This window comes from Protopterus annectens, chromosome 8.part0 (assembly GCF_019279795.1).
Source record: "Protopterus annectens isolate FY-2018-M chromosome 8.part0, PAN1.0, whole genome shotgun sequence".
Taxonomy (NCBI): Eukaryota; Metazoa; Chordata; order Ceratodontiformes; family Protopteridae; genus Protopterus; species Protopterus annectens.
Window position 1 is genome coordinate 1,411,312,119 of NC_056741.1, and position 20,405 is coordinate 1,411,332,523.

The window sequence follows — 20,405 nt, forward strand, 5'->3', positions numbered from 1 at the left end:
CAGTGAAAAATAATAATTCTTCTTATTCGTTTTATTGGAAAGTTTCATCAGTAGATAAGTGTATCTTATAGGTTTCCTTTCTGTAGTAGTTCAGGCATTTTTTTAATGTGCTGTTGATACTTCTTCATAGTTTATCATCGTGACCATATTTTTAGGCCTTGGTTATCTCCCTAACCCACAGACTAACTTTCTTGTAAGGTAGTAATTGATATAACACTTCTGTAGCACAGGTGTGTGTTTGATTTTAGAGCCAGTTAAATTTAGAGGGCTATTGATTGTTTGTGCTTTTATAATACTGTGGCTGTTTTTGTATTTTAGGCCTTGTTATATTAACGTTCAAATAGTTTCATTGCTAGTGTTAACTTAGTCTAGTTAATCTAAACAGACATTATTTTGCTGTTTGTGTATTGGAAACAACCCATTTATATTAGAGGGCTAGTAGAAATTCCTATTTGACAAGCCGGCATATTTTTCTATAGGCTTCCTTTCTTTCATTAGCTGTTGCTGTTAATTATGTCTCAGCAGGAGAAGGAAAAATCCGAATCTGGATTTAAAAAATGCTCCAAGTGTGGACAAAAAATGTCCATCACTGATGGACATACTGATTGCGTATACTGTCTAGGTGAGGTACACCTACAGGAAGACTGTTCTATATGCCACTCTTTTAGTTCCAGGGTGTTGCATGAGCGAAAGAGAAAATGAATGCATAGAGGTCTATTGAAATCAGGGTTGCCAGACGTCCCTATTTGGGCGGGACTGTCCCGAGATCAGCAGCCTGATCCCGAGTCCCGCCCTGCCGGTTTAAATCCCGGCCAGCTGTTTTTTTGTTTTTTTTTTTTGATTGTCCCGTATACCTTACATACGGGCCAATCAAAAATTGCTAAACACGGAGCTTCTTGTGTTCCACATTAAACACGAGAAGCTCCGTGTTTAGCGATTTTTGATTGGCCCATATGTCGGTATACGGGCCATTCAAAAATAGCTAAACACGGAGCTACTTGTGTTGAATGCGGAACTGCAATGCATTAAACACAAGAAGCTCCGTGCAGACCTTTTTTTTTTTTTTTTTTTTTTTTTTGTTCACTTGCCGTGAGAGACCTTCTTCTTTTTTGTCCCTGCTGGAAATCTGGCAACCCTGATTGAAATCCTCATTTCAGGAGTCACTGGATAAAGACAACTGTGACAGACATTCAGAAACTTCTTCGGGTTCATAGGAACTGAGGCAAAGCCCATTGACCAGTAAATCAAGGCCGGAGAAGTCTTCAACATCACCTCCACTGTCATCAGAGCTGACTCTTGCTACGGTTAGGAGCCAGTCCCTGGTATTGGAGCCAGTGTCTCCTACCTTGAATTCCCCAATATTACAGTCGGTGGCTTCATCTGTTCATTCTTCTCAGTCCTCAAGCAGACTTTCAGATATGGACGTGGATCTTCTGGTGCAGAGGCTTCTGCAGACACCAGTGCTTGCCAAACTTTTATCAGGGCCGATCCATGGGACTTTGGAACCGATAAAATACCCCCCTCCCCACCATCTTCTGTTCCACCAATCTGTCTCTAAGTTTTGGAGCTAGAGTGCTAGGAGCTGATGATTGTGGAGCCTTCGGGTCCAACACCTACTTCAGGCTTGTCGGTCCCAACTACCCTGACATCTTTGGTGCTGAACAAAGGGTCTAGGTGCTGACGGTCACTGGTCGGGTCCAGGGAGGATAGTCGTATCGATTTTTCAGTTCCGACTTTGCCCCTCAGGGCCTCTGATTCCAACCTTGGGCTCGGATTCCTCTCTTCTGGTGCCGAGGGAATCTTCCATATCTTCAGATCCGGAGGTTTCTTCATGTCGGGACCAAGGTGCCTTCGATGCTATAAGGAGGGTGTTGTCCACGCCAACAACCACACCATCAGAACCAGCAACTCCTTCTCCTAAAGCACCAGTGTCTACCTCTACATCACACATCTCTCTAAAGCGTAGAGACCCTGAGCATCAGGATGCCCCATTGGGCAAGCCCTGCTCTTATGAGACCTCTCCAGAAGCTCCCACTGAAGAGGTTCCTAGTAAGAGACTTTGCAAAAGGAGGCATCTGGACTCTCCACAGTAATCCGTCACTTCAGACACTGACTTAGATGAGTCAGAATGGTTCCCCTCGGAGGATATCTCCTTCGCAGATATCCTGGAAATTCTTAAGTAGAGGGGTGGCTGGAAGTCCATTAACCCTACTGATGATGACTCAGTCCTTCTGAAGGCTTTTGGATCTCAGCCCTCCACCATTTGGGTGTCTCCACCCTTTGATGAGCTGATTGAGCTAATCTCTCGAATGGAGTGGGAGTCTCCAGATACGATGGAGCCTGTCCCTAGGAGGCCTAATAAATTTATAATTTCTCCCCAGGAGAAGACCTTCCTGACCAAAGGAGTGTCCATTGATGCTATGGTGGTGGCAGCAGTCACAGAGAAGGAACTGTCTGAAACTTTTAAGTCTGTTCATCCTCCTAATAAGGATTCTAGGATCATGGACAGATATGGTAAGCGCATGTTTAGTTCAGTGAGTTTTGCTCTCCGATCACTGAACTAACGCACTTTACTAGGTTGCAAAGGGATCTCCTGAAAGAACTAGGAGATATTCTACAGGGTTCAGTAGCTGCGGGGGTCTCAGAGAAAGTAACTTCCCAGCTCACTACCCTTGATTCTCTTGTAAACTCTTCCATGCGTCTGGTCTCATACGCAGCTGATGGAATGAGTAGGGCAGCGGGTACAGGAATTGCTCTTAGGAGACATTCCTGGATGCGCCTATGTTCCTTTGAGCAGCCCTTTAAGTCATCCTTTATTAACACCCCTTTCGTTGGCTCGTCCCTTTTTAGACCCAAAGTAAAGGAAATGCATACCAGGAGTGAGCAGGACAGAAAGACACTGTTTGCCGTCAGAGTCAATTTTTCCACCCCTACCAGACCTTACCCCAAAGGTAAGAAAGAAGGGAAGATGTGGTTCTGTAAAACTCAAGGAGCTTTCCAGGACACTCATGGTGAACCCCCCAGAGGAGGGGGTAACAATGGAAGACACCACCCACGCGACAGAGACCAGTACTTTGGGAAGCCCCATCAGCACTCCTAATAGAGGCCTGCCTGTCCATCTCTGGAGGCAGTCGGGGGACGTTTTTCTTTGTACCCAGACGCCTGGCTAAAAATAACAAAAGACAGCTGGGTACAAGTCATTATATCCAGAGGATACTCAGTTCCCTTTGCCACTCTTCCCCCCCCCAAATAAGAAAACTCCTGGACGTTCCACCCAGTCACAGGGAACAAGCAGCCACAGAGATTCAAAGGTTGCTGGAAAAGAGTCATCCAACCAGTCCCAGCAGACCAAGGAGGATATGGAACTTACTCAAGGTTGTTTTTAGTTCCAAAGAAAACAAGGGACTGGAGGCCTATTTTGGATCTCAGCAGACTAAACAAGTCGGTAAGAAAGACAAAATTCCAGATGGTCATGCTACAGTCAATCCTTCCCTTTTTAGGGAAAGACAATTGGTTGTGCTGTGTAGATCTCCAGGATGTGTACTACCATGTACAAATGGACAGGCCATCCAGAGATCATCTGCGCTTCCGGCTGGGAGCCAGTCATTATCAATTTTGTGCTCTGCCCTTTGGTCTCACTACAGCAACCCCAGAGTGTTCACCAAATGCATGGCAGTAGTCACGGCTTTTCTGAGACGTTTGGAATTACAGGTGTTTCCATGCCTATACGACTGGCTCTTCACTGCCACCACCAGGCTTCAACTCATACAAGCAAGGGACACAACTTTAAACTCTGCAGTCAGTTGGGGATTACTGTAAATTCAGAAAAATCTGCCTTGTCACCATTGCAACATACCATTTTTATAGGAGCAGAACTGAATACCAATTACCATGACCTTAAACCTTCCACCAGAAAGAGTTTGTGTTCTACAAAAACAGGTCCTGGACCTGCTCCTGAGAGAAAAAGCCCCAGTTTTAGTGGTAGTCAAATTGTTAGAGACAATGGCGGCAGCTATCATTGCAATTCTTTTAGGTCGGATGCATATGCGTGTACTGCAATGGCTGCTGTTCACGCAGTGGTCTTTTCAAGAACTTCCAATGTCACACACAATCCTGACAATGAATTCATGCAAGAAGGACCTTCAGTGGTGGCTGACGTATCACCAAGTAACTCGTGGTTGCCCCTTTTTTCTACCCACTCCCATGGCCACGATGAAAACAGATACCTCCCTGACAGGGCGGGGGGGGCATTATTAGGGAAGAGTAGCACAAGGCAAGTGGAAGAAGTACGAGGCTCATCTGCATGTCAGTGTCCTGGAGATGAGAGTGGTACTTTTGGCGCTGCAGTCCTTTCAAGACTCTCTCCCTGTGGGAACTATTGCAGTTCAGACAGACAATATGTCAGTGGTCTGATACATAAACAAACAAGGAGGAACCAGATCGTATCCCTTATGTCAAGAGGCCATGAGAGTATGGCAGTGTGTAACTTCCACCCAGTGCTTTCGGTTAGCAGTGCACATCCCAGGGAGATCCAGTGTGATGATAGACAAACTAAGCAGGGCAATTATATTGCCTCATGAGTGGTCCCTAAAGAAAGAAGGTAGCAGAAAGGATATTCCGCAGATGAGGCCAGCCTTGCTGCAATCTCTTTGTAGCTCCAACAAACATGAAATGCAGCAGCTTCTTTGCCCTAATTCCCCCTCTGGGGGATGCCCTAAGGGATGCACTTGTTACACAATTGGCCCCTGGGCCTCCTTTATGCCTTCCCTCCTTTCCCTCTGATACCCAAAGTTTTACAGAAAGCCAAGATTCTGGGAAGGACCATCATTCTAATAGCCCCTAACCGGACTCATCAAATTTGGTTCTCCTTCCTCCAGCCTCATCTGTTGGAAGAACCTTGGATTCTGGACCCAGTGCCAGATCTCCTGACTCATTCATCAGGGGCTGTCCATCTTTCTCTTCTGTCCCTCAAACTGACAGCTTGACTGCGCCAATTCCCAACATAGCCAAGATTCACAGCCTCTCAGCTGTGGCTCAGCATATTTTAACATCACAGGAGCGGCCTTAGGTCAACTGGTGCCCTAGGCAAAAAAAGCTCCAAGGTGCCCACCACCACACCACCCAGTGCCCGCATCCTGGTCTACCTACACCAAATAAATACTGGAAAAGTGCCCCTACTAGAGCGGCCGCCTAGTTGGCCTATGCCTAAGGCCGGCTATGTAACATCCTCTTATAAGTCGTCTACCAGTAAGTTAAATCTTAGTAAATGGCAAAGGTTTTCTATGTGGGCATTTCAGAACAATATTGACCCGTACCTGGCTTCAATTTCATCCATTCTGGAGTTTTGACTAAACCTTTCAGCGAAGGGACAGCAGCAGCAACCTATAGAGTTCAATTGGCAGCAATTTCTAACTTTTGTCTTGGTGACCGGGGGTCTGATATGTCACATAGACATTCCAAAACCTTTCCCAAGGGTACTGTTTATTTGAGACCACCAATCAAAGCTACAGCTATGCCATGGAATCTAAATTTTTTTCTTTCCCGAATACCCCCTTTTGAAACAGCCTCATCTTGTGACTTCAAGTATCTATCATGGAAAAGAATATTTTTAATAGCTATTACTTCTGCTCGGAGGGGTTCAGAGTTACAGGCCTTGTCCATTAAAACACCCCTTATCTGATTTTCCATAATGACAGAGTCTCACTTAGAACAAATCCATCATTTTTACCTAAAGTTTGCTCAGAGACAAATCTCAACCAATCTATTGAGCTACCCATATTTTTCCCTAAATACACTAATAAGATGGAACATATGCTACACAAGCTTGATATTCACAGATAACTATTCTATTTAGACAGGACCAGACATTTCAGGAAAACAGATAAGCTATTTGTCTCCTTTTCAGAGTCTAAAAAAGGCGCTCCAGTGGCGAAAACCGCTTTATCAAATGGTTAACATATTGTAGTTCCTTCACTTACAGTTCAATGAGTACACTGTTACAACAGAAGATAAAGACCCACTCTACTTAAGCTGTATCTACTTCATTAGCCTTTACGGCTAAATTACCTTTAAATACTATTTGTGCAGCAGCTATTTGGTCAAGGCCTCGTACCTTCATCACTCATTACAAAATAGACAGGGCTTCCTTTGCTTCCAGTGTCTTGAAGAACATTCTCCTGTGAGCCACCCGAGAAAGATGGTGCTTGGGACGCTATCGAATGAACAGCGAGAGAGTACAATTTCACATAAAGAAGTTATGTACTCACCATAACGGTCCATGGGAGTTGTTCATCTCGCCTTCATTCTTATGTCCCACCCAGGCTTCTTGAAGACCAAGAATTCATTTATGTCATGGTTTTATTGTCTCTTATCCAGTTTCTAATCTTGGCATATTTGTAGTGATATGTAGTCTGTTGGCAGCAAACAAGATCTGAGGGAAGCACAAGGTGCGTCATGGGGTAGAGAGTTGGCCTCGAGCTGGTTGAAGACATCGAGCTTTTGCAATTGGCCGAGTTGGAGCCAAGGATCGGCTCCAAACCCGTCAGTAAGAATGAAGGCGAGATGAACAACTCACATGGAATGCTATGATGAATACATAACTTTTTTTTCTGAGGTCGTGTCTCCAAGTTAAACTGTAATACAGCAAAGTCTATCTCAGAAGCAATACCAGATGTGCACTGTAGAGTCCTATTAAACACACCATACAGGAAACACTATTTAAGAAACTAAACCGTTATATGGACTGTTCCATAGCTAAAAATGATACTAAGGGCTAACTGTTGCATTTATTTAAAGTATCTAAATGTTCATAAGTTTTGTTTTGATATAAATAGTCCAAGACATGCTTTGCCTTGAAGGTAATGTGTATGTCTAATATAATGTAAACATGCTACCTCACCGATGTTTATAAAATGTAGCTTTTTTTGTAGCTTTTAAAATGAGAGGATTTTAGCTATAGGGGACTTCTGGACCCAACAGAGGCTTGGGTGTCGATGGACTAGTTACAGCGATTTGCAGAACATATGCTTCACAGTTCTAAAGAACTGTAAGTCTGAATGAAGCACAACTGCATTCTATCTGTCAGTTGTTAAGGCTCATGATGTGAAAGAAGTCAATTCTAAGAAGTCTTTTTGCAGCTAAATAGTGACAGCTGCTGTAGTGTTTTCATATAATCCTTGTTTACTAACCTAGGGATTTTCCTAGACGTAATTCTGCATTTTTATTATTGAAGTAATGACTTTATGAAAGCTATTGAATGCTGTATTCCATGGAATAATTACCTGGTTGTAGGATGCATGTGTTGTGCAGTCTTACAAACTTTTCTAATTAATGTCTTATCTGAATATTTAAGAGGAAATGTTAATATACTTTCCCCTGCATTGTTGGTGGGACTGGCATACTGAAAAGTTATCAGATGTACCAATATTGATATATAGTGTAGCTCGTTGTCTTTCAGTGTATAAAATAAAAGTTGAAGAATTGTGTCATCATTGTTAATAATGCATTTTTTCTCTTTCAGACCTAACTGAAGAAAAAATGAAGGTGAGAAAGGCAGCAGAACATTGTCGGCAAATCCTTAATCATGTAAATCAGGCTGTTAAAGAAGCAGAAAATAAACAGGTAAGGCTTATTTACAACAGTCCACTACTGCTGGTTGTTCTGTAATTTGATATCTGTACGTTTATTTCTGGTTGTGTAGGACCCATTGCTAAAAAGCACTGCTTTGCAATATTGAACTGATCCACGTGTGCACTGGAAACTAAATCCATTTTCAGAAACCATGAGTGCGGCATTGCTCAGTGTTTGGTAAAAAGACAAATACCTTATTAACACGTTGGTCTTAGAGGTCACGTGGAAATGATTGCTGTTGTAATCTGTGCCTTTTATTGTGTGAAAGTAGAGTTATACCCATGTGAAAATCAGTAATTAGACCTGAATTTAGAAGACAGACTTTTTTTTTCCGAGTGTGGAAGATATCATTTTTTTCCTATATTTTTTGGTTCTATGCCTGCAAGCCATCCCCAAATGATCTATCACCCATTCATTCCTCTGTAATGGGAGTCTCTAGAACCATGGATGGTGAAAGTTTTCTGGAGGACCCATTGTTTCTGCAGCCATGAGAAATGCTTGTTTTATCACCTGCATTCTTGCTATAAGAGCATTTGAGAGACTTAACCCCCACACCCAGGTGGGTAGAAATACCAGCATTACTGTGGAGACCTTAAATAACCCTCCTCCTGTGAGTGTACACTGCGTTGCTATCTTTAATGAGGGTTACCATCAGATTGTATCATGGTGGGTCGAAACACTCCCTTAGGGGACCTCTACACAGCGCTGCCCTTCCCCTAAGGGATTGGGCCAGTATGTGTTATGATCCTTCCCTTCTCTCCCCTCCCTAATAGGTTGGCCATTCCCACCTTTCCCTACCAGCTCCACCAAGTGCCCAGGCTGCTAGTTGGACTTCAGTCACCTGGGCCATAATCAGAGTTTTATTTCTCTGTGCCAGTGGAACTTTCTGAAGACAGTCTTATTTTGGATCTGTTTCAATATGTTGGGTCTGTTTCAGTATGTTGTCACCATGTAAGCACCCAGTTCCAGCCTGCTTTCTTAGAAATATGTAAGAGGAGCTGTAAAGGAAATGTACAGAGTTACTGTGTGTCTTCATTTATTACATCTAGATTTACTCCATTGTTCTTTTCTGGCATAAACTGCACAGAGGAGATGTTGGCACATCTGCAGTGACAGCATGTAGGCAACAGCTGATCAGCATCAGGTGTGCTATGTTCTAGTGCTGACAAACCCTGTACAGCCACATTAAAGATGGTATACAGAAAGTAAGTCTGGAATTAGGAAAAAGAAGGAAATTTAGAATGTGCAGGGAGTACTGGAAGAAATGAAAACAATTAATCTGAGAGATTTTGTTTGTCTTAAGTAAATGTATGGAAGAAATGATGGGGGAAAGATTTTTATGCAGGTTTCACATTAAATTTAAACAGTTCATTTTTTTTGTATGAGTCTATAAAGAAATATAGATGTGTCCGTCTTGGAAATATAAGACCTGATAATGAAAGTACCCTATACTGCAAAACTCAAAGTGTGTTTCCTATAAAAATAAAGAAAAACACAGCAAATTCTGAAATTCTCTGTTGCACTTTTAAATTATTTTGCAAGCGGCTGTCCCCCACATATTCCACTGATGTTGGGGTCTGGGCCCTCCTCTCCCTTTCTACTTATATATACTATGCAATTGCTCTTCCTCAGAGTAAGAGGGATACTTTGACTTGGTATATATAGTTTGGTGTACTTAAAACTTCACTGATCTGAACACTTTCAATGAGCAAACCCATATGACAGTCATAATGATCATAATAAAAGTGACACAGCAGCCCTCTCTATGAAAATGAAGTGTGTAAACTCTTATGTTAACTAGTTGATGCTGCTTTTGTCCTTTTGGACTTCATACTGTCATCTTCTGCTTTTTTTCTGTTAGAGTTATGAAGTAGATATGAAGATATAAGCAAAATAAGTGGTAGTGAGAAGTGAGTGAAGTTAAAATTCCAAAAGGTAACCAGCTCCTTTGGCATAGAGAGATAAAGCTCTGACTTCATCCCAGACAACCCCAGTTTAATTGGTAGCTTGGGTACCTGCTGGAGCTGGGGTGGAAAAGGAAGAAAGGTATAAAGCTTTGTCAACTCACCATTCCTCAGTGTGGAGGATATGGGAACACAAGCCCAGGGTGCACATTCCCCTTACTTGAATCCCAGGGGGGAGGTCATAGACCATGTGGGAATATTGGCTTCAAGGTTGACAGGGCTGTCCTGAAGGGTTATGTAATTTTCAGAAGTGAGTAGCACACTTGCAAGGAGTTTGGCATGCAGTGGGCATCAGCATGTTGCTGGACATGCTTTGTGGAGTTACTCGAATAAAAAACCTAGCAAACTCTGATGACTGACTAAGTGACAGCTCATCTACATTGGTTTCCATCCTGGTATAGGGGAAACAAGTAGGCGAGTTCACAGAGAGAGAGGGGCTAAAGGTTGACACTGCAGCCAGAGGTGGCAAAAAGCTCACTTATTTAATGGCATTTGATTATTGGGAAAGTCCAGCGAGGTAGGTGTCCATTTTCAGAGGAGGCCCAGGGGGGAAAGCTCCAAAGCATTGCAAAAACATTTTAAGAACAGTAATTTTACAATGTTCAAAAATAATACAAAAACATCTGCAGGTTAAATAATTATATCAAATTATGTATAATGTGAAGACATTGGTTAAGAATAGATAAAACTTATATGTCAGTGATTTATTATTTAGAGAAATGTTAGCCACTTTATAAAGAAATTGTAGTTAAATTAAAGAAGTTAGTGTAATATAAACAGGAATTGCAACATGAAGTGAGAAAAAACAAAGTTATGGCATATTTAGAAAGAGAGTCTGAAGAGAGATACAGTGGATATAAAAAGTGTACACACCTGTGTTAAAATGCCAGGTTTTTGTGATATAAAAAATGAGACCACAATAAATAATTTCAAAACTTTTCCCACCTTTAATGTGACCTATAACCCATACAATTCAATTGAAAAACAAATCTGTTAGGGGAAAAATATAAAAAAGTAAAAAAAAGTACAATACGTTGGTTGTATAAGTGTGCATTCCTTTAAACTAACGCTTTGTTGAAGCACCTTTTCATTTAATTACAGCATTCAGCCTTTTTGGGTAGGAGTCTATCATGGTACATCTTGACTTGGCAATATTTGTCCACTCTTCCTTGCAAAAGCACTCCAAATCTGTCAGATTGCAAGGGCATCTCTTGTGCATAGCCTTCTTCAGGTCACCCAACAAATTTTCTACGGGATTTAGGTCTGGGCTCTGGCTGGGCCATTCCAAAACTTAAATTTTCTTCTGTTGAAGCCATTCGTTTGTTGCTTTGGATGTATGCTTGGGGTCATTGTCGTGTTGAAAGGTGAAATTCCTCTTCATCTTCATCTTTCTTGAAGGTTTTGGGCCAAAAGTGACTGGTATTTGGAACTGTTCATAATTCCCTCCACCTTGACTAAAGCCCCAGTTCCAGCTGAAGAAAAGCGACCCAAAAGCATGATACTGCCACCACCATGCTTCACCATAGGGATGGTGGTCTTTTGGTGATGAAGTGTTTGCACCAAACATAGCTTTTGGTACAAAAAGTTTAGTCCTGGTCTCATCAGACCATAACACATTTTCCCACATGCTTTTGGGAGACATGATGTACTGTTTTGCAAATTTTAGCCAGGCCTGGATGTTTTTCTGTGCAAGAAAAGGCTTCTGTCTTGTAACCCTACCCCATAGTCCAGACATATGGAGAATACGGGAGATTGTTGTTACATGTAGTACACAATCAGTACTTGCCAGAAATTCCTGCAGCTCCCTCAGTGTTGCTGTAGGTCTCTTGACAACCTCCCCGATTAGTTTTCACTTTTGTCCCACATTTTCTCCACTTTTTGATGACTGTCTTCACAGTGTTCTATGGTATGTCCAGTGTTGTGGAAATTTTTTTGTACCCTTCTCCTGACTTATACCTTTCAACAATGAGATCCCTTTGATGCTTTGTCAGCTCTCTGCGAACCATGGCTTTTACTGTAGCAGGCAACTGAGTAAATGTCAGGAAAATCCTACTAGGACAGCTGAACTTTATTTGGGGTTAATCAGAGTCTCTTTAATTGATGGCAGGTGTGTACCCAAGAAGACTGAATGATGTAATTAAATCAGAAGGTGCTTCAACAAAGTATTAGTTTAAGGGTGTGCACACTTGTGCAACCAGCTTATTGTATGTTTTTTATTTTTTATATTTTTCCCCTAACAGATTTGTTTGTTTTTCAATTAAATTGTACAGATTATAGGTCACATTAAAGGTGGAAAAAGTTTTGAATTGATTTATTGTGATCTCATTTTTTATACCATTAAAAACGGGCATTTTAACAGGAGTGTGTACACTTTTTATATCCACTATAGACTGAAGTAAGGATGTGAGTGAAGAAGGGAGAATAAGGAGATGTAAGATATAAATAGATTAAAAAAGAGAATATCAGAAGATAAAGCTCTGACTCACTACTTCAGAGAGGTTGACTGAGAGATGACTAACTTAAGTAAATGGTGGAGGAATCCTATGATCATTTTTATTCATTCCTCGGCTGATGGGTCTCTGATCCAACCTCAGGTCTGGCTCTGCCTCTTTTACTAGATTCATGGATCTACCTTTTTAGTCCCTCCCCTTTACCCGTAATGCCCTATTGTCCTTGCATTCTGCAGATCTCGTTTGCTGCCACAACTATCAGATGCAGATTCCATTTCTCTGGAGCGTGGGAGGCAAGTACTTGTATTTTTGACAGTTTTCTTTTCTTAAACTATAGGTCCTGATGTCCTCCCTTTATTCTGCATGTGGAGAACTCTTTGAGCTCTGTAAACTTCATTTTACAGATTTTCTCTCTTTCCTTTCTAAAGTGCTAACTAGGCCTCTTTACCCAATTGCATGAACCTTTCATATCATTAGTACCTTTCTCTTTGTGCATTATCCTTGTACCTCTCCTACCCTGTTATGGAGTATTCTGTTAGTACCATAGTTGGTACCCTACTTGCAATCATTTAAAAAAAAAAATAAATATATATATATATATATATATATATATATATATTTATACATATATATATATATATATATATATATATATATATATATATATATATATATATATGTATATCTTTCCTTTTTCTCCAAGTTGGACTCCTTGCTGTTTGAGTATAGCCACACGTTTTCTGTATTCACTGGATTCTCACAGGGATAGATGATGAGCACTTCTTGTCGACAAAAATTCTGATATTGGATGCCCACAAAGAGTACATTTATTGTTTGGGTGCTTTGCACTTGGATGTATTGTGCTCCATTTGCACAGGGTTTAACAGTTGTGCCCTTAGTGACAGGAAGAACAAACTAGTGTTAAGTCTTCACTCTTCCGCTGAGACGTAAACACCTTTTAAAAAGCCAGAAAAATCTAAACATGATTCGGTGCTGAAAGAGAAGCAGCCCCGGAAATGGTCCCCTGATCATTTTCCTTGGTAGACTCCAACTGCCAAATCTACAGCCAAGGTTTTATGACAGTTGGATCCAACCCTCCCCTAAATATCTAACTGCACCAAACCCTAGATCTCCTAGGACCAGGGTCCTAAGGTATTCCCTGGAGTCTGTGTCCTCTCAACTTCACTGTCCGTTCCTTCAGGAGACCCCAAAGAAACCTTCCGGTGACCTTTTTCCAGCTTCTCCATTAGATCCTCCAGAAGTTTGTATGAGACAGAGGTGGACAGAATGATGAAGTTCCTCAGGGGTTAAATTCAGATGAGGTTATTTTGGCTGCGACTTCCATTGAATCCATGAGCCTGCTCCACTACTCAGAGATGCATTATATCTCCTCCTGTGATCTGACCTGTGGTTTTGGAGCCCTCCAAGGTGAGGTCTCTGGGGTTGTCTCAGCTGGGTTTGAAGGTCGGTGGTTCTTCATCTTTGATAGTCTCCCTGGGTCGTTCAGCTCTGATCCTTTCAGAGCAAGGCGATCCTTGGAGATGAAGCTTAGATGCTAAGACTGGAGGTTTGGGGGTCAACTCCAAAGTTGTCAGAGTCATCCCTTCCTCTTGGAGCCTCAACGTTCAATAGCTCAGGTCTGACTCCTCCTTCGGGGTGGGAACCAGTGGATTCACGGAGTTATGTGGTACTGTGTAGATGACTCTTGCATCTTCTAGGTCTTCTGCCCTTGAGGTAGTGAAGAGGGTGTTTTCTTTGTCTAGGAAAGAGACACCCCTTCTCTAGGATCAGTCTGATCATCCCCTATTAGATTTGTGCACTAAGCTTTCTTATCTTCTGTTCCACAAGGACAACCAACCTGATCCGACCTTCAGACCATCTTGATACAGGATTCTAATAGGTTTTCCGAAACCTAACCAGACCATCCCACCAATGAGGTCCCTCGGAAGAAGGTATGTAAAAGGAGACACCTAAATTCCCCTTAGCAATCTCTCGCTGAGGACACCAACTTCAATGAAGGGGAAGGATCCCCAGATCTCCAACTAACATCATCTCCTTTGAAAAGATTCTGGAACTTCTCAAGCAAAAAGGTCAATGGTCTTCCAAATCTCCTTCCCAGGAGGAGTCTGTGTTTCTGGAGGCTTTCAGGTCTGTCTGAGTTTCATCATAGATGGTCCCACCTGAGTTGATAGACATAGTCTCATGCTGTTCATGGAAGGAGCTAGATACCCTGGAGCCTATCGCCAGGCATCCAGATAAGTTTTTAGGTCCCCTGAATGACAGAACCCACTTGAGCAAGGGAGTTTCTGTAGTTGCCATAGTCGTAGCAGCAATCACTGAAAAAGAGCTAGCAGAGCTCATCTGTCCATCCCTGTAAGAGGGAGTCTAGGTCCTTGGACAGATTTGGCAAGCAAGCTTATGCCTCAGTGACCTTTGCCGTATGATCGCTGATTTATCTGGTGCACTTTACCAGGTTGCAAAGAGATTTGACGATGGAACTCTTCAAATCTGTTTCCAGGTCCATGACTGTGAAGGACAAGAAGAAAGCATCTTCACAACTGACCACTCTTCAGTCCATTTCCATTGTGTCCATAAGGCTATGTCATGCTGCTGAGGGTAACTCAAAGGTGGCAGATTCAGCCATAACCATTAGGAGACATAACTGGATGCACCTTTGCAATTTTGTGGACCCCTTCGTCTTTGTTCATCAGTGCTCCCTTTGATGGATCATCCTTATTCAGCCCCAAAGTGAAAGAAATACTCTGTAGGAGTGAGCAAGAAGGAAAGGCCTTGTCTTCCATTGAGATCAGTTTTTCTACCCCTCAGAGATCCTTCTGTCGGAATAACAAGGTGGTACAAAGATGTAGTTTTACATTTCTCAAGGACCTTTCCAAGACTCATGAGGAGACCGTTCTGTCTGAGGCAGAAGGGGGAACTCCAAAAGAAAGATGCTGCCATCACAGAAGAGGTGGCCCACATAACCAGGGCTTCAGGGATACCGTATCAGATAAACCCTATCAGAATTCCTGAAAGGTTGCCTGGCTGCTGTAATCTGGAGGCAGTCAGGGTCACTTGTCCCCTGCTCCCAGAAATCTGGACATCCATCACAAGAGATACTTGGCTGCAAAGGATTATATATCCAAAGGTTACTTCATATCATTTTTCCAAAACTCCCCTATAAAAATGAAAAGTATTCCCGATGTTCCAGCCAAACAGAAGAAGGCAGCAGCCCTGGAAGCAGAAAAGCTACTTAAAAAAAAGTCATCCTATAAATTCCCCAGCCCTTATAGGATTAGGAGCCTACTCAAGATTCTTTTTGGTGCCAAAAAAGACAGGGGAGTTGTGACCCATCCTGTATCTCAGCTAAATAAACCAGTATGTGAAATATTCAAAGTTTTAGATGGTCACAGCTCAGTTCTTTTTTAACCCTACTGCAAAAGGATGACTGGATGTGCATGACAGATCTCCAGGATGCATGCCATCACATTCAAATGAACAGGTGCACCAGGAGGTAATTGTGCTTCTGGCTGGGAGTCTGTTATAATCATTTCAGAGTACTGCCCTTTGGCCTCACCACAGCCCCTAGGATGTTCACCAAATGCATAGCGATGGTAGCAGTTCACCTGACACTGATGGGATTCCGAGTGGTTCCTAAATGCTCCGACCAGGCATCTACTTATAGAAGTAAGGGACTACTTACTTCATATATGTCACTGCCTGGGCGCTGCAGTCATCTACAAGTCACAGCTCTCTCCTACATAGCATCTGGAGTTCATGGGTGCTCATTTAGATGCAGTCAATCAGATAGCATCACTTCCTCCAACAAGTGTAAAAAACACTCAGATCCCAAGTCGTGGAAATGATCTCACATTCTTCTCCTCCAGCATGATTAGTCCTGCAAACAGGGTGGATATCAACAGCAATTGCTCTGCTTCTGTTAGCTAGATTTCATTTGCGGAGTCTGCAGTGGACTCTCTGAATACAGTGGTATGTTCTTCAGCTGCCCCTGTACGCACCAGTTAGGATCACACAGGTTTGCAAGAAAGACCTTCTTTGGTGGATCCATTCAGATGAAGTTTTTCAGGGCTATCCATTTGTTCTCCCTCAACCAGTAGCCATAATGACCACACACTCTTCTTAACTGTGATGGGGGACATTTCTTGGGAAGGGACACCCGAAGGTACGTGGTCCCCAGAAGAGGCCAATTCACATATCAATGTCCTGGAAATGAGAGCAGTCGTCCTGGCATTGCAGGCCTTTTAAGATGCTGTCCCTTCCTGGGCAATTGATACAAATGGACAATATGTTGGTAGTCTGGTGCACAAGTAAATGGGAGAACTAGATCTTGTCTTCGATGTAGAGAGGCAGTGAGAGGGTGGCACTGGACAATCTCTGGTGCTTTCTTATAGCAATGCATTCTGTGGAAAGCCAGTGTGCTTGCAGATAAAGTAAGCAAGTCCATTCTGATGCCTCAGGAGTGGTCTCTCCATGTCAGTGGGGCCAGCCATGCTGCAAACTTTTCACTTCCTGCACCAAGTCCAGCAAATGCTTTGCCCTGATTCCTCCTCTGGGGAAGTCACAGAGAGGTGCTGTAGTCCACATTTGGCCCTCCTGTCTCCTCTATGCTTATTCCTGATTAGCTCTAATTCCCAGATTTCTACAGAAAGCATTCCAGTTGAAGATCATGGCTATCCTTATTACACCTTTCTGGCCTCGTCAAGTTTGGTTTCCCTTGCCTCATCTCCTATACCCCCTTTAGATACCGGGCTTTAGTTCAGACGACCTGTTTCAATCGTGAGTAATGATACATCTGGATATCAATAGCCTCAAATTAACCGCATGATTACTCCCCTATCAATGATGTCTAGACAGTCCAGACTGTCTTTCACAGTCCACTGTATTCTCTTATCTCAAAAGATCTCTACTAGAAAAATTTACAAAAGTAAATAGAAGAGATTTTCAGTCTGGGCCCTCCAGAGAAGTTAGGATACGATCTCTGCTACAGTCTCCTAGATTCTTGAATTTCTGGCTTCCATTTTTGACAGTGGGGAGATATTCAACTGTCAAGGTTCAATTGGCAGCTGTTTCCAATTTTCATTCAGGTAAAATTACTCTTCTATGAGTTCTTCAAAGTTGTGCAAAACCTTTCCTAAAGCAACCTTTCAACTCAGGCCTGCAGTCAAGGATCTTACTCCCCAGTAGGATTTGACTGTTGTGCAGCAAGCTGTGACTCAACCTCCTTTAGAACCAACAATGAAGCTCTGGATCTTATGTTCTTGTCCTGGAAAACAATTTTTCTGGTCACTATCACTTCTGCTAGATGAGTATCTGAACCCCATGCTCTTTCCTCTAGATCCCCCTATTTGATTTTTCATAAAGATAGGGGCATGCATAGGGAAACCCTATACTTTTTACCTAAGGTGGCTTCTGAATCCAACATTAATCAGATTATCAGTCTACGTGTATTCTTTCCAAAATTTTCAAAGAAGGGTGAATATATGCTCCATCTTTTGGACGTACACCAAGTGCTAAGATTTTATCTTCACAGAACCAAAGACTTCAGAAATCACTTATTTGTAACGTTTTCCAAGAACAAACTGGGCAAAGCAGTGTCTAAAGTGACTGTAGCTAAATGGTTGATAGGTTATATATTCTTTGTTTGCAAAGAAAGAGGGTTACCTTTACCTAAGCTCCCCCAAAGCACATTCCACAAGTCTCTAGCCACTTTATCTACTTTTTGGTAAGGAATATATGTAGATGACATTTGTGCCACTGCCACTTGGTCCAGTCTTATTGTGCATTACAAGTTAGATTTGATTTCTGGGAATATGGCAGCATTTGGCTCTGCAGTACTCTAAAATATCCTTTCATGAGGACCACCCAAGATTTATTTAGCTGGAGTGGAGACTCCATCCCATCAGTTGAGGATTGAATGAAAATGACAGCATCAGATACAAAAGTTATGTACTCACCAAAACGAGTCTGTGCTGTCCATTTTCATTCTTTCTTGACTTCCTGTTGTTCATCCCTCTTCTCTCTCTCTGGTGAGACCTAAGGGATGCTCCAGTCTCTCTTTCTGTGTTTCTGTCCCCCTTTTTCTTATCTTTTGGCATCACGAATATGTTATTTGGGAAAGCAAACTTGATCTGAGGTATGCTAGGATGATAGGGCATTATAGATAAGCGAGGAGCATGAGAGTTGGATCCGTGAGTCTGGTAAAAGTGGCCAAGTCAGATCCAAGACCCATCAGTTAAGGAAGAATGAAATGGGCAACACAGACGCATCATTACAGTGAATACATACATTTTATTTTTCTTTTATCAAGATCAAATTCCTTTATCAAAGGTGCCTGTCTCAGTGCAGTTGCCTTTACAGTTCCCTATCACAAGTACAAGACATGCTCTTGGCATATCTAAGACTGTGAAAAATAGTGGGCTTTTATTAATGAAAACGCTATTTTTTAAATTTGCTTTTACAGTACAGAAGTGTTTTTGCAAGCAGTCAGATCCCCTCCCCCTGTACTTCTCAGTCCTGTTTACTAATATATCTGTGTTACTCCAAGGTTGTCTTACCTGGGAGTAAAGTTGAATACTCTGTGAGATACAGCAATTTTAGTCTTGGTGGTATCCCCACAATTGCTGTTATAGTTTTGCTATCAAATAAAGTCCTTGAAATCACCGTAGGTACCCAGACTTTTGCAACAAACAAGTCAAACTTTTTGAATATTGGGTAGGGGGATACTTCACAGTCAGCAGTGAACTCTTTATCAGGGGTTAAATGATACGTGAGAACCCTAGATTTATTGTCAGTAGGTAAGTGTGTTGTGGCTCACTTAGTATGCTCTCTGTTACGTGGATGAACAATAGGTATTTATCTAACAACCTCCCCATTTCTCATAAAAATACTCTGCTGCCTCTCCAAGGACATTCCTCCTCTTGATTGTAACCATTTGTCTGATGTAATATTTCCCTCTATCTCTTTTAAGCTACTTGTCTTTTATCCTTAGAGTTTATTTTCAAACCTCTGCACCTGACCACTAAGAAACAGCATTTATTTATATTGAGTACCATGATAGAGCAGTGATCCAACTGGACAAGTTTCAGCTCAGGATGTGACATTTAGTAAATGGGTAGTGCACACAAAGACTCATTGAGTAAGTTGTACATACATTTTCAGTCACTTCACACACAAGTGATGCACTGAATTTATTGTATGTATATGGGTCTATTTCAGTTTATCAAAGTTTCAAAACTTCGAAACCCATATGGCTGAGACCATATGATCGAAGTTTTGAAACTTAGAGCACTTTGAATTGAGATCACCATACAGTGTTGAATGGGAGATTTACCATTTTCCTTGTTGTAGTGAGATCTCTAAGTTGGCTTATTTAATTAGCAGGGGGTTGTGGGGGGTGCAGGAGGGCTTGCCCACCCCTGCGAAAACATAAAAACATTTTTTTATGTAGTTTTATTTTTTTATTTTACTTTCAAAGTTTCAAAACTTAGATCATATGGTCTCAGCCATATGGGTTTCGAAGTTTTGAAATTGATAAACTGAAGTAGAACCGTGTGTGTGTGTGTGTGTGTGTGTGTGTGTGTGTGTGTGTGTGTGTGTGTGTGTGTGTGTGTGTCTGTATTGTATGTATGTGTTTGAGTCTATATAGATATATATAGATATATATATATATATATATATATATATATATATATAAAATGTATTTTAAAGTATATCGAACTGTCATATTTACAGATTGTACACAGTAAATAGACGATGCAGTTGTAAAAGTAAGTGCTTGTACATCAAGTAAAAGTTAATTTTTGACATCTAAGGAGACAGGACAATTCATGTACTAGAAGGGGTTAGATATTGGACATCAGCAGGGAATACTGCAAGGAAGAGAGAGAGAGAATTATATGACTAAGAATGAGGTATGGAACAAGTTAATTATTGTATGCATTTGTTATGCATGTTCAAATATTTTGTGGTCTAGAGTACTGGATCTTAAAAGTAATAAGTGTTGACAATCAGCATCAGATCACTGTTGCAGTAGCCTAAGCTTATTTGGGTTATATATCCTGCCAAGGATATGACCAACCAGCCAGTTTTTCAGAGCTTTTGGGAGGCCTCTACTTGCTATGACTGGTAGGAGCTCTAGTAGAGCTCTATACAAAAGTCAACTTAAGAGAGCCAAAAGCTTCAAAGTGCAATTCTTCTGCAAGCTTTGTGGAACTAACGGTCAGCTACTGATCCTTCAAGGCTCGAAAGGTACATACATCCCCTGAAGGGCAAAACCTTACACGGTTCATTGTTTTTAAAAAAAAAATTCTGTGATACTATTATTATTTAGGCTAGGAAACTTGTT

At 41.7% G+C, this 20,405-nt stretch overlaps 1 protein-coding gene across 2 annotated transcripts in view; it reads left to right on the forward strand.

Annotated features, from left to right (window-relative positions):
• Positions 1-20,405, forward strand: part of ARHGEF12 (Rho guanine nucleotide exchange factor 12) — a 3,716,336-nt gene that overhangs the window by 2,472,174 nt on the left and 1,223,757 nt on the right. For both annotated transcript variants that reach the window (XM_044081016.1, XM_044081015.1), the window contains one exon: positions 7,520-7,620. In XM_044081016.1, coding sequence (XP_043936951.1) covers positions 7,520-7,620 — 101 coding nt within the window. The remainder of the gene's footprint in view (positions 1-7,519; positions 7,621-20,405) is intronic.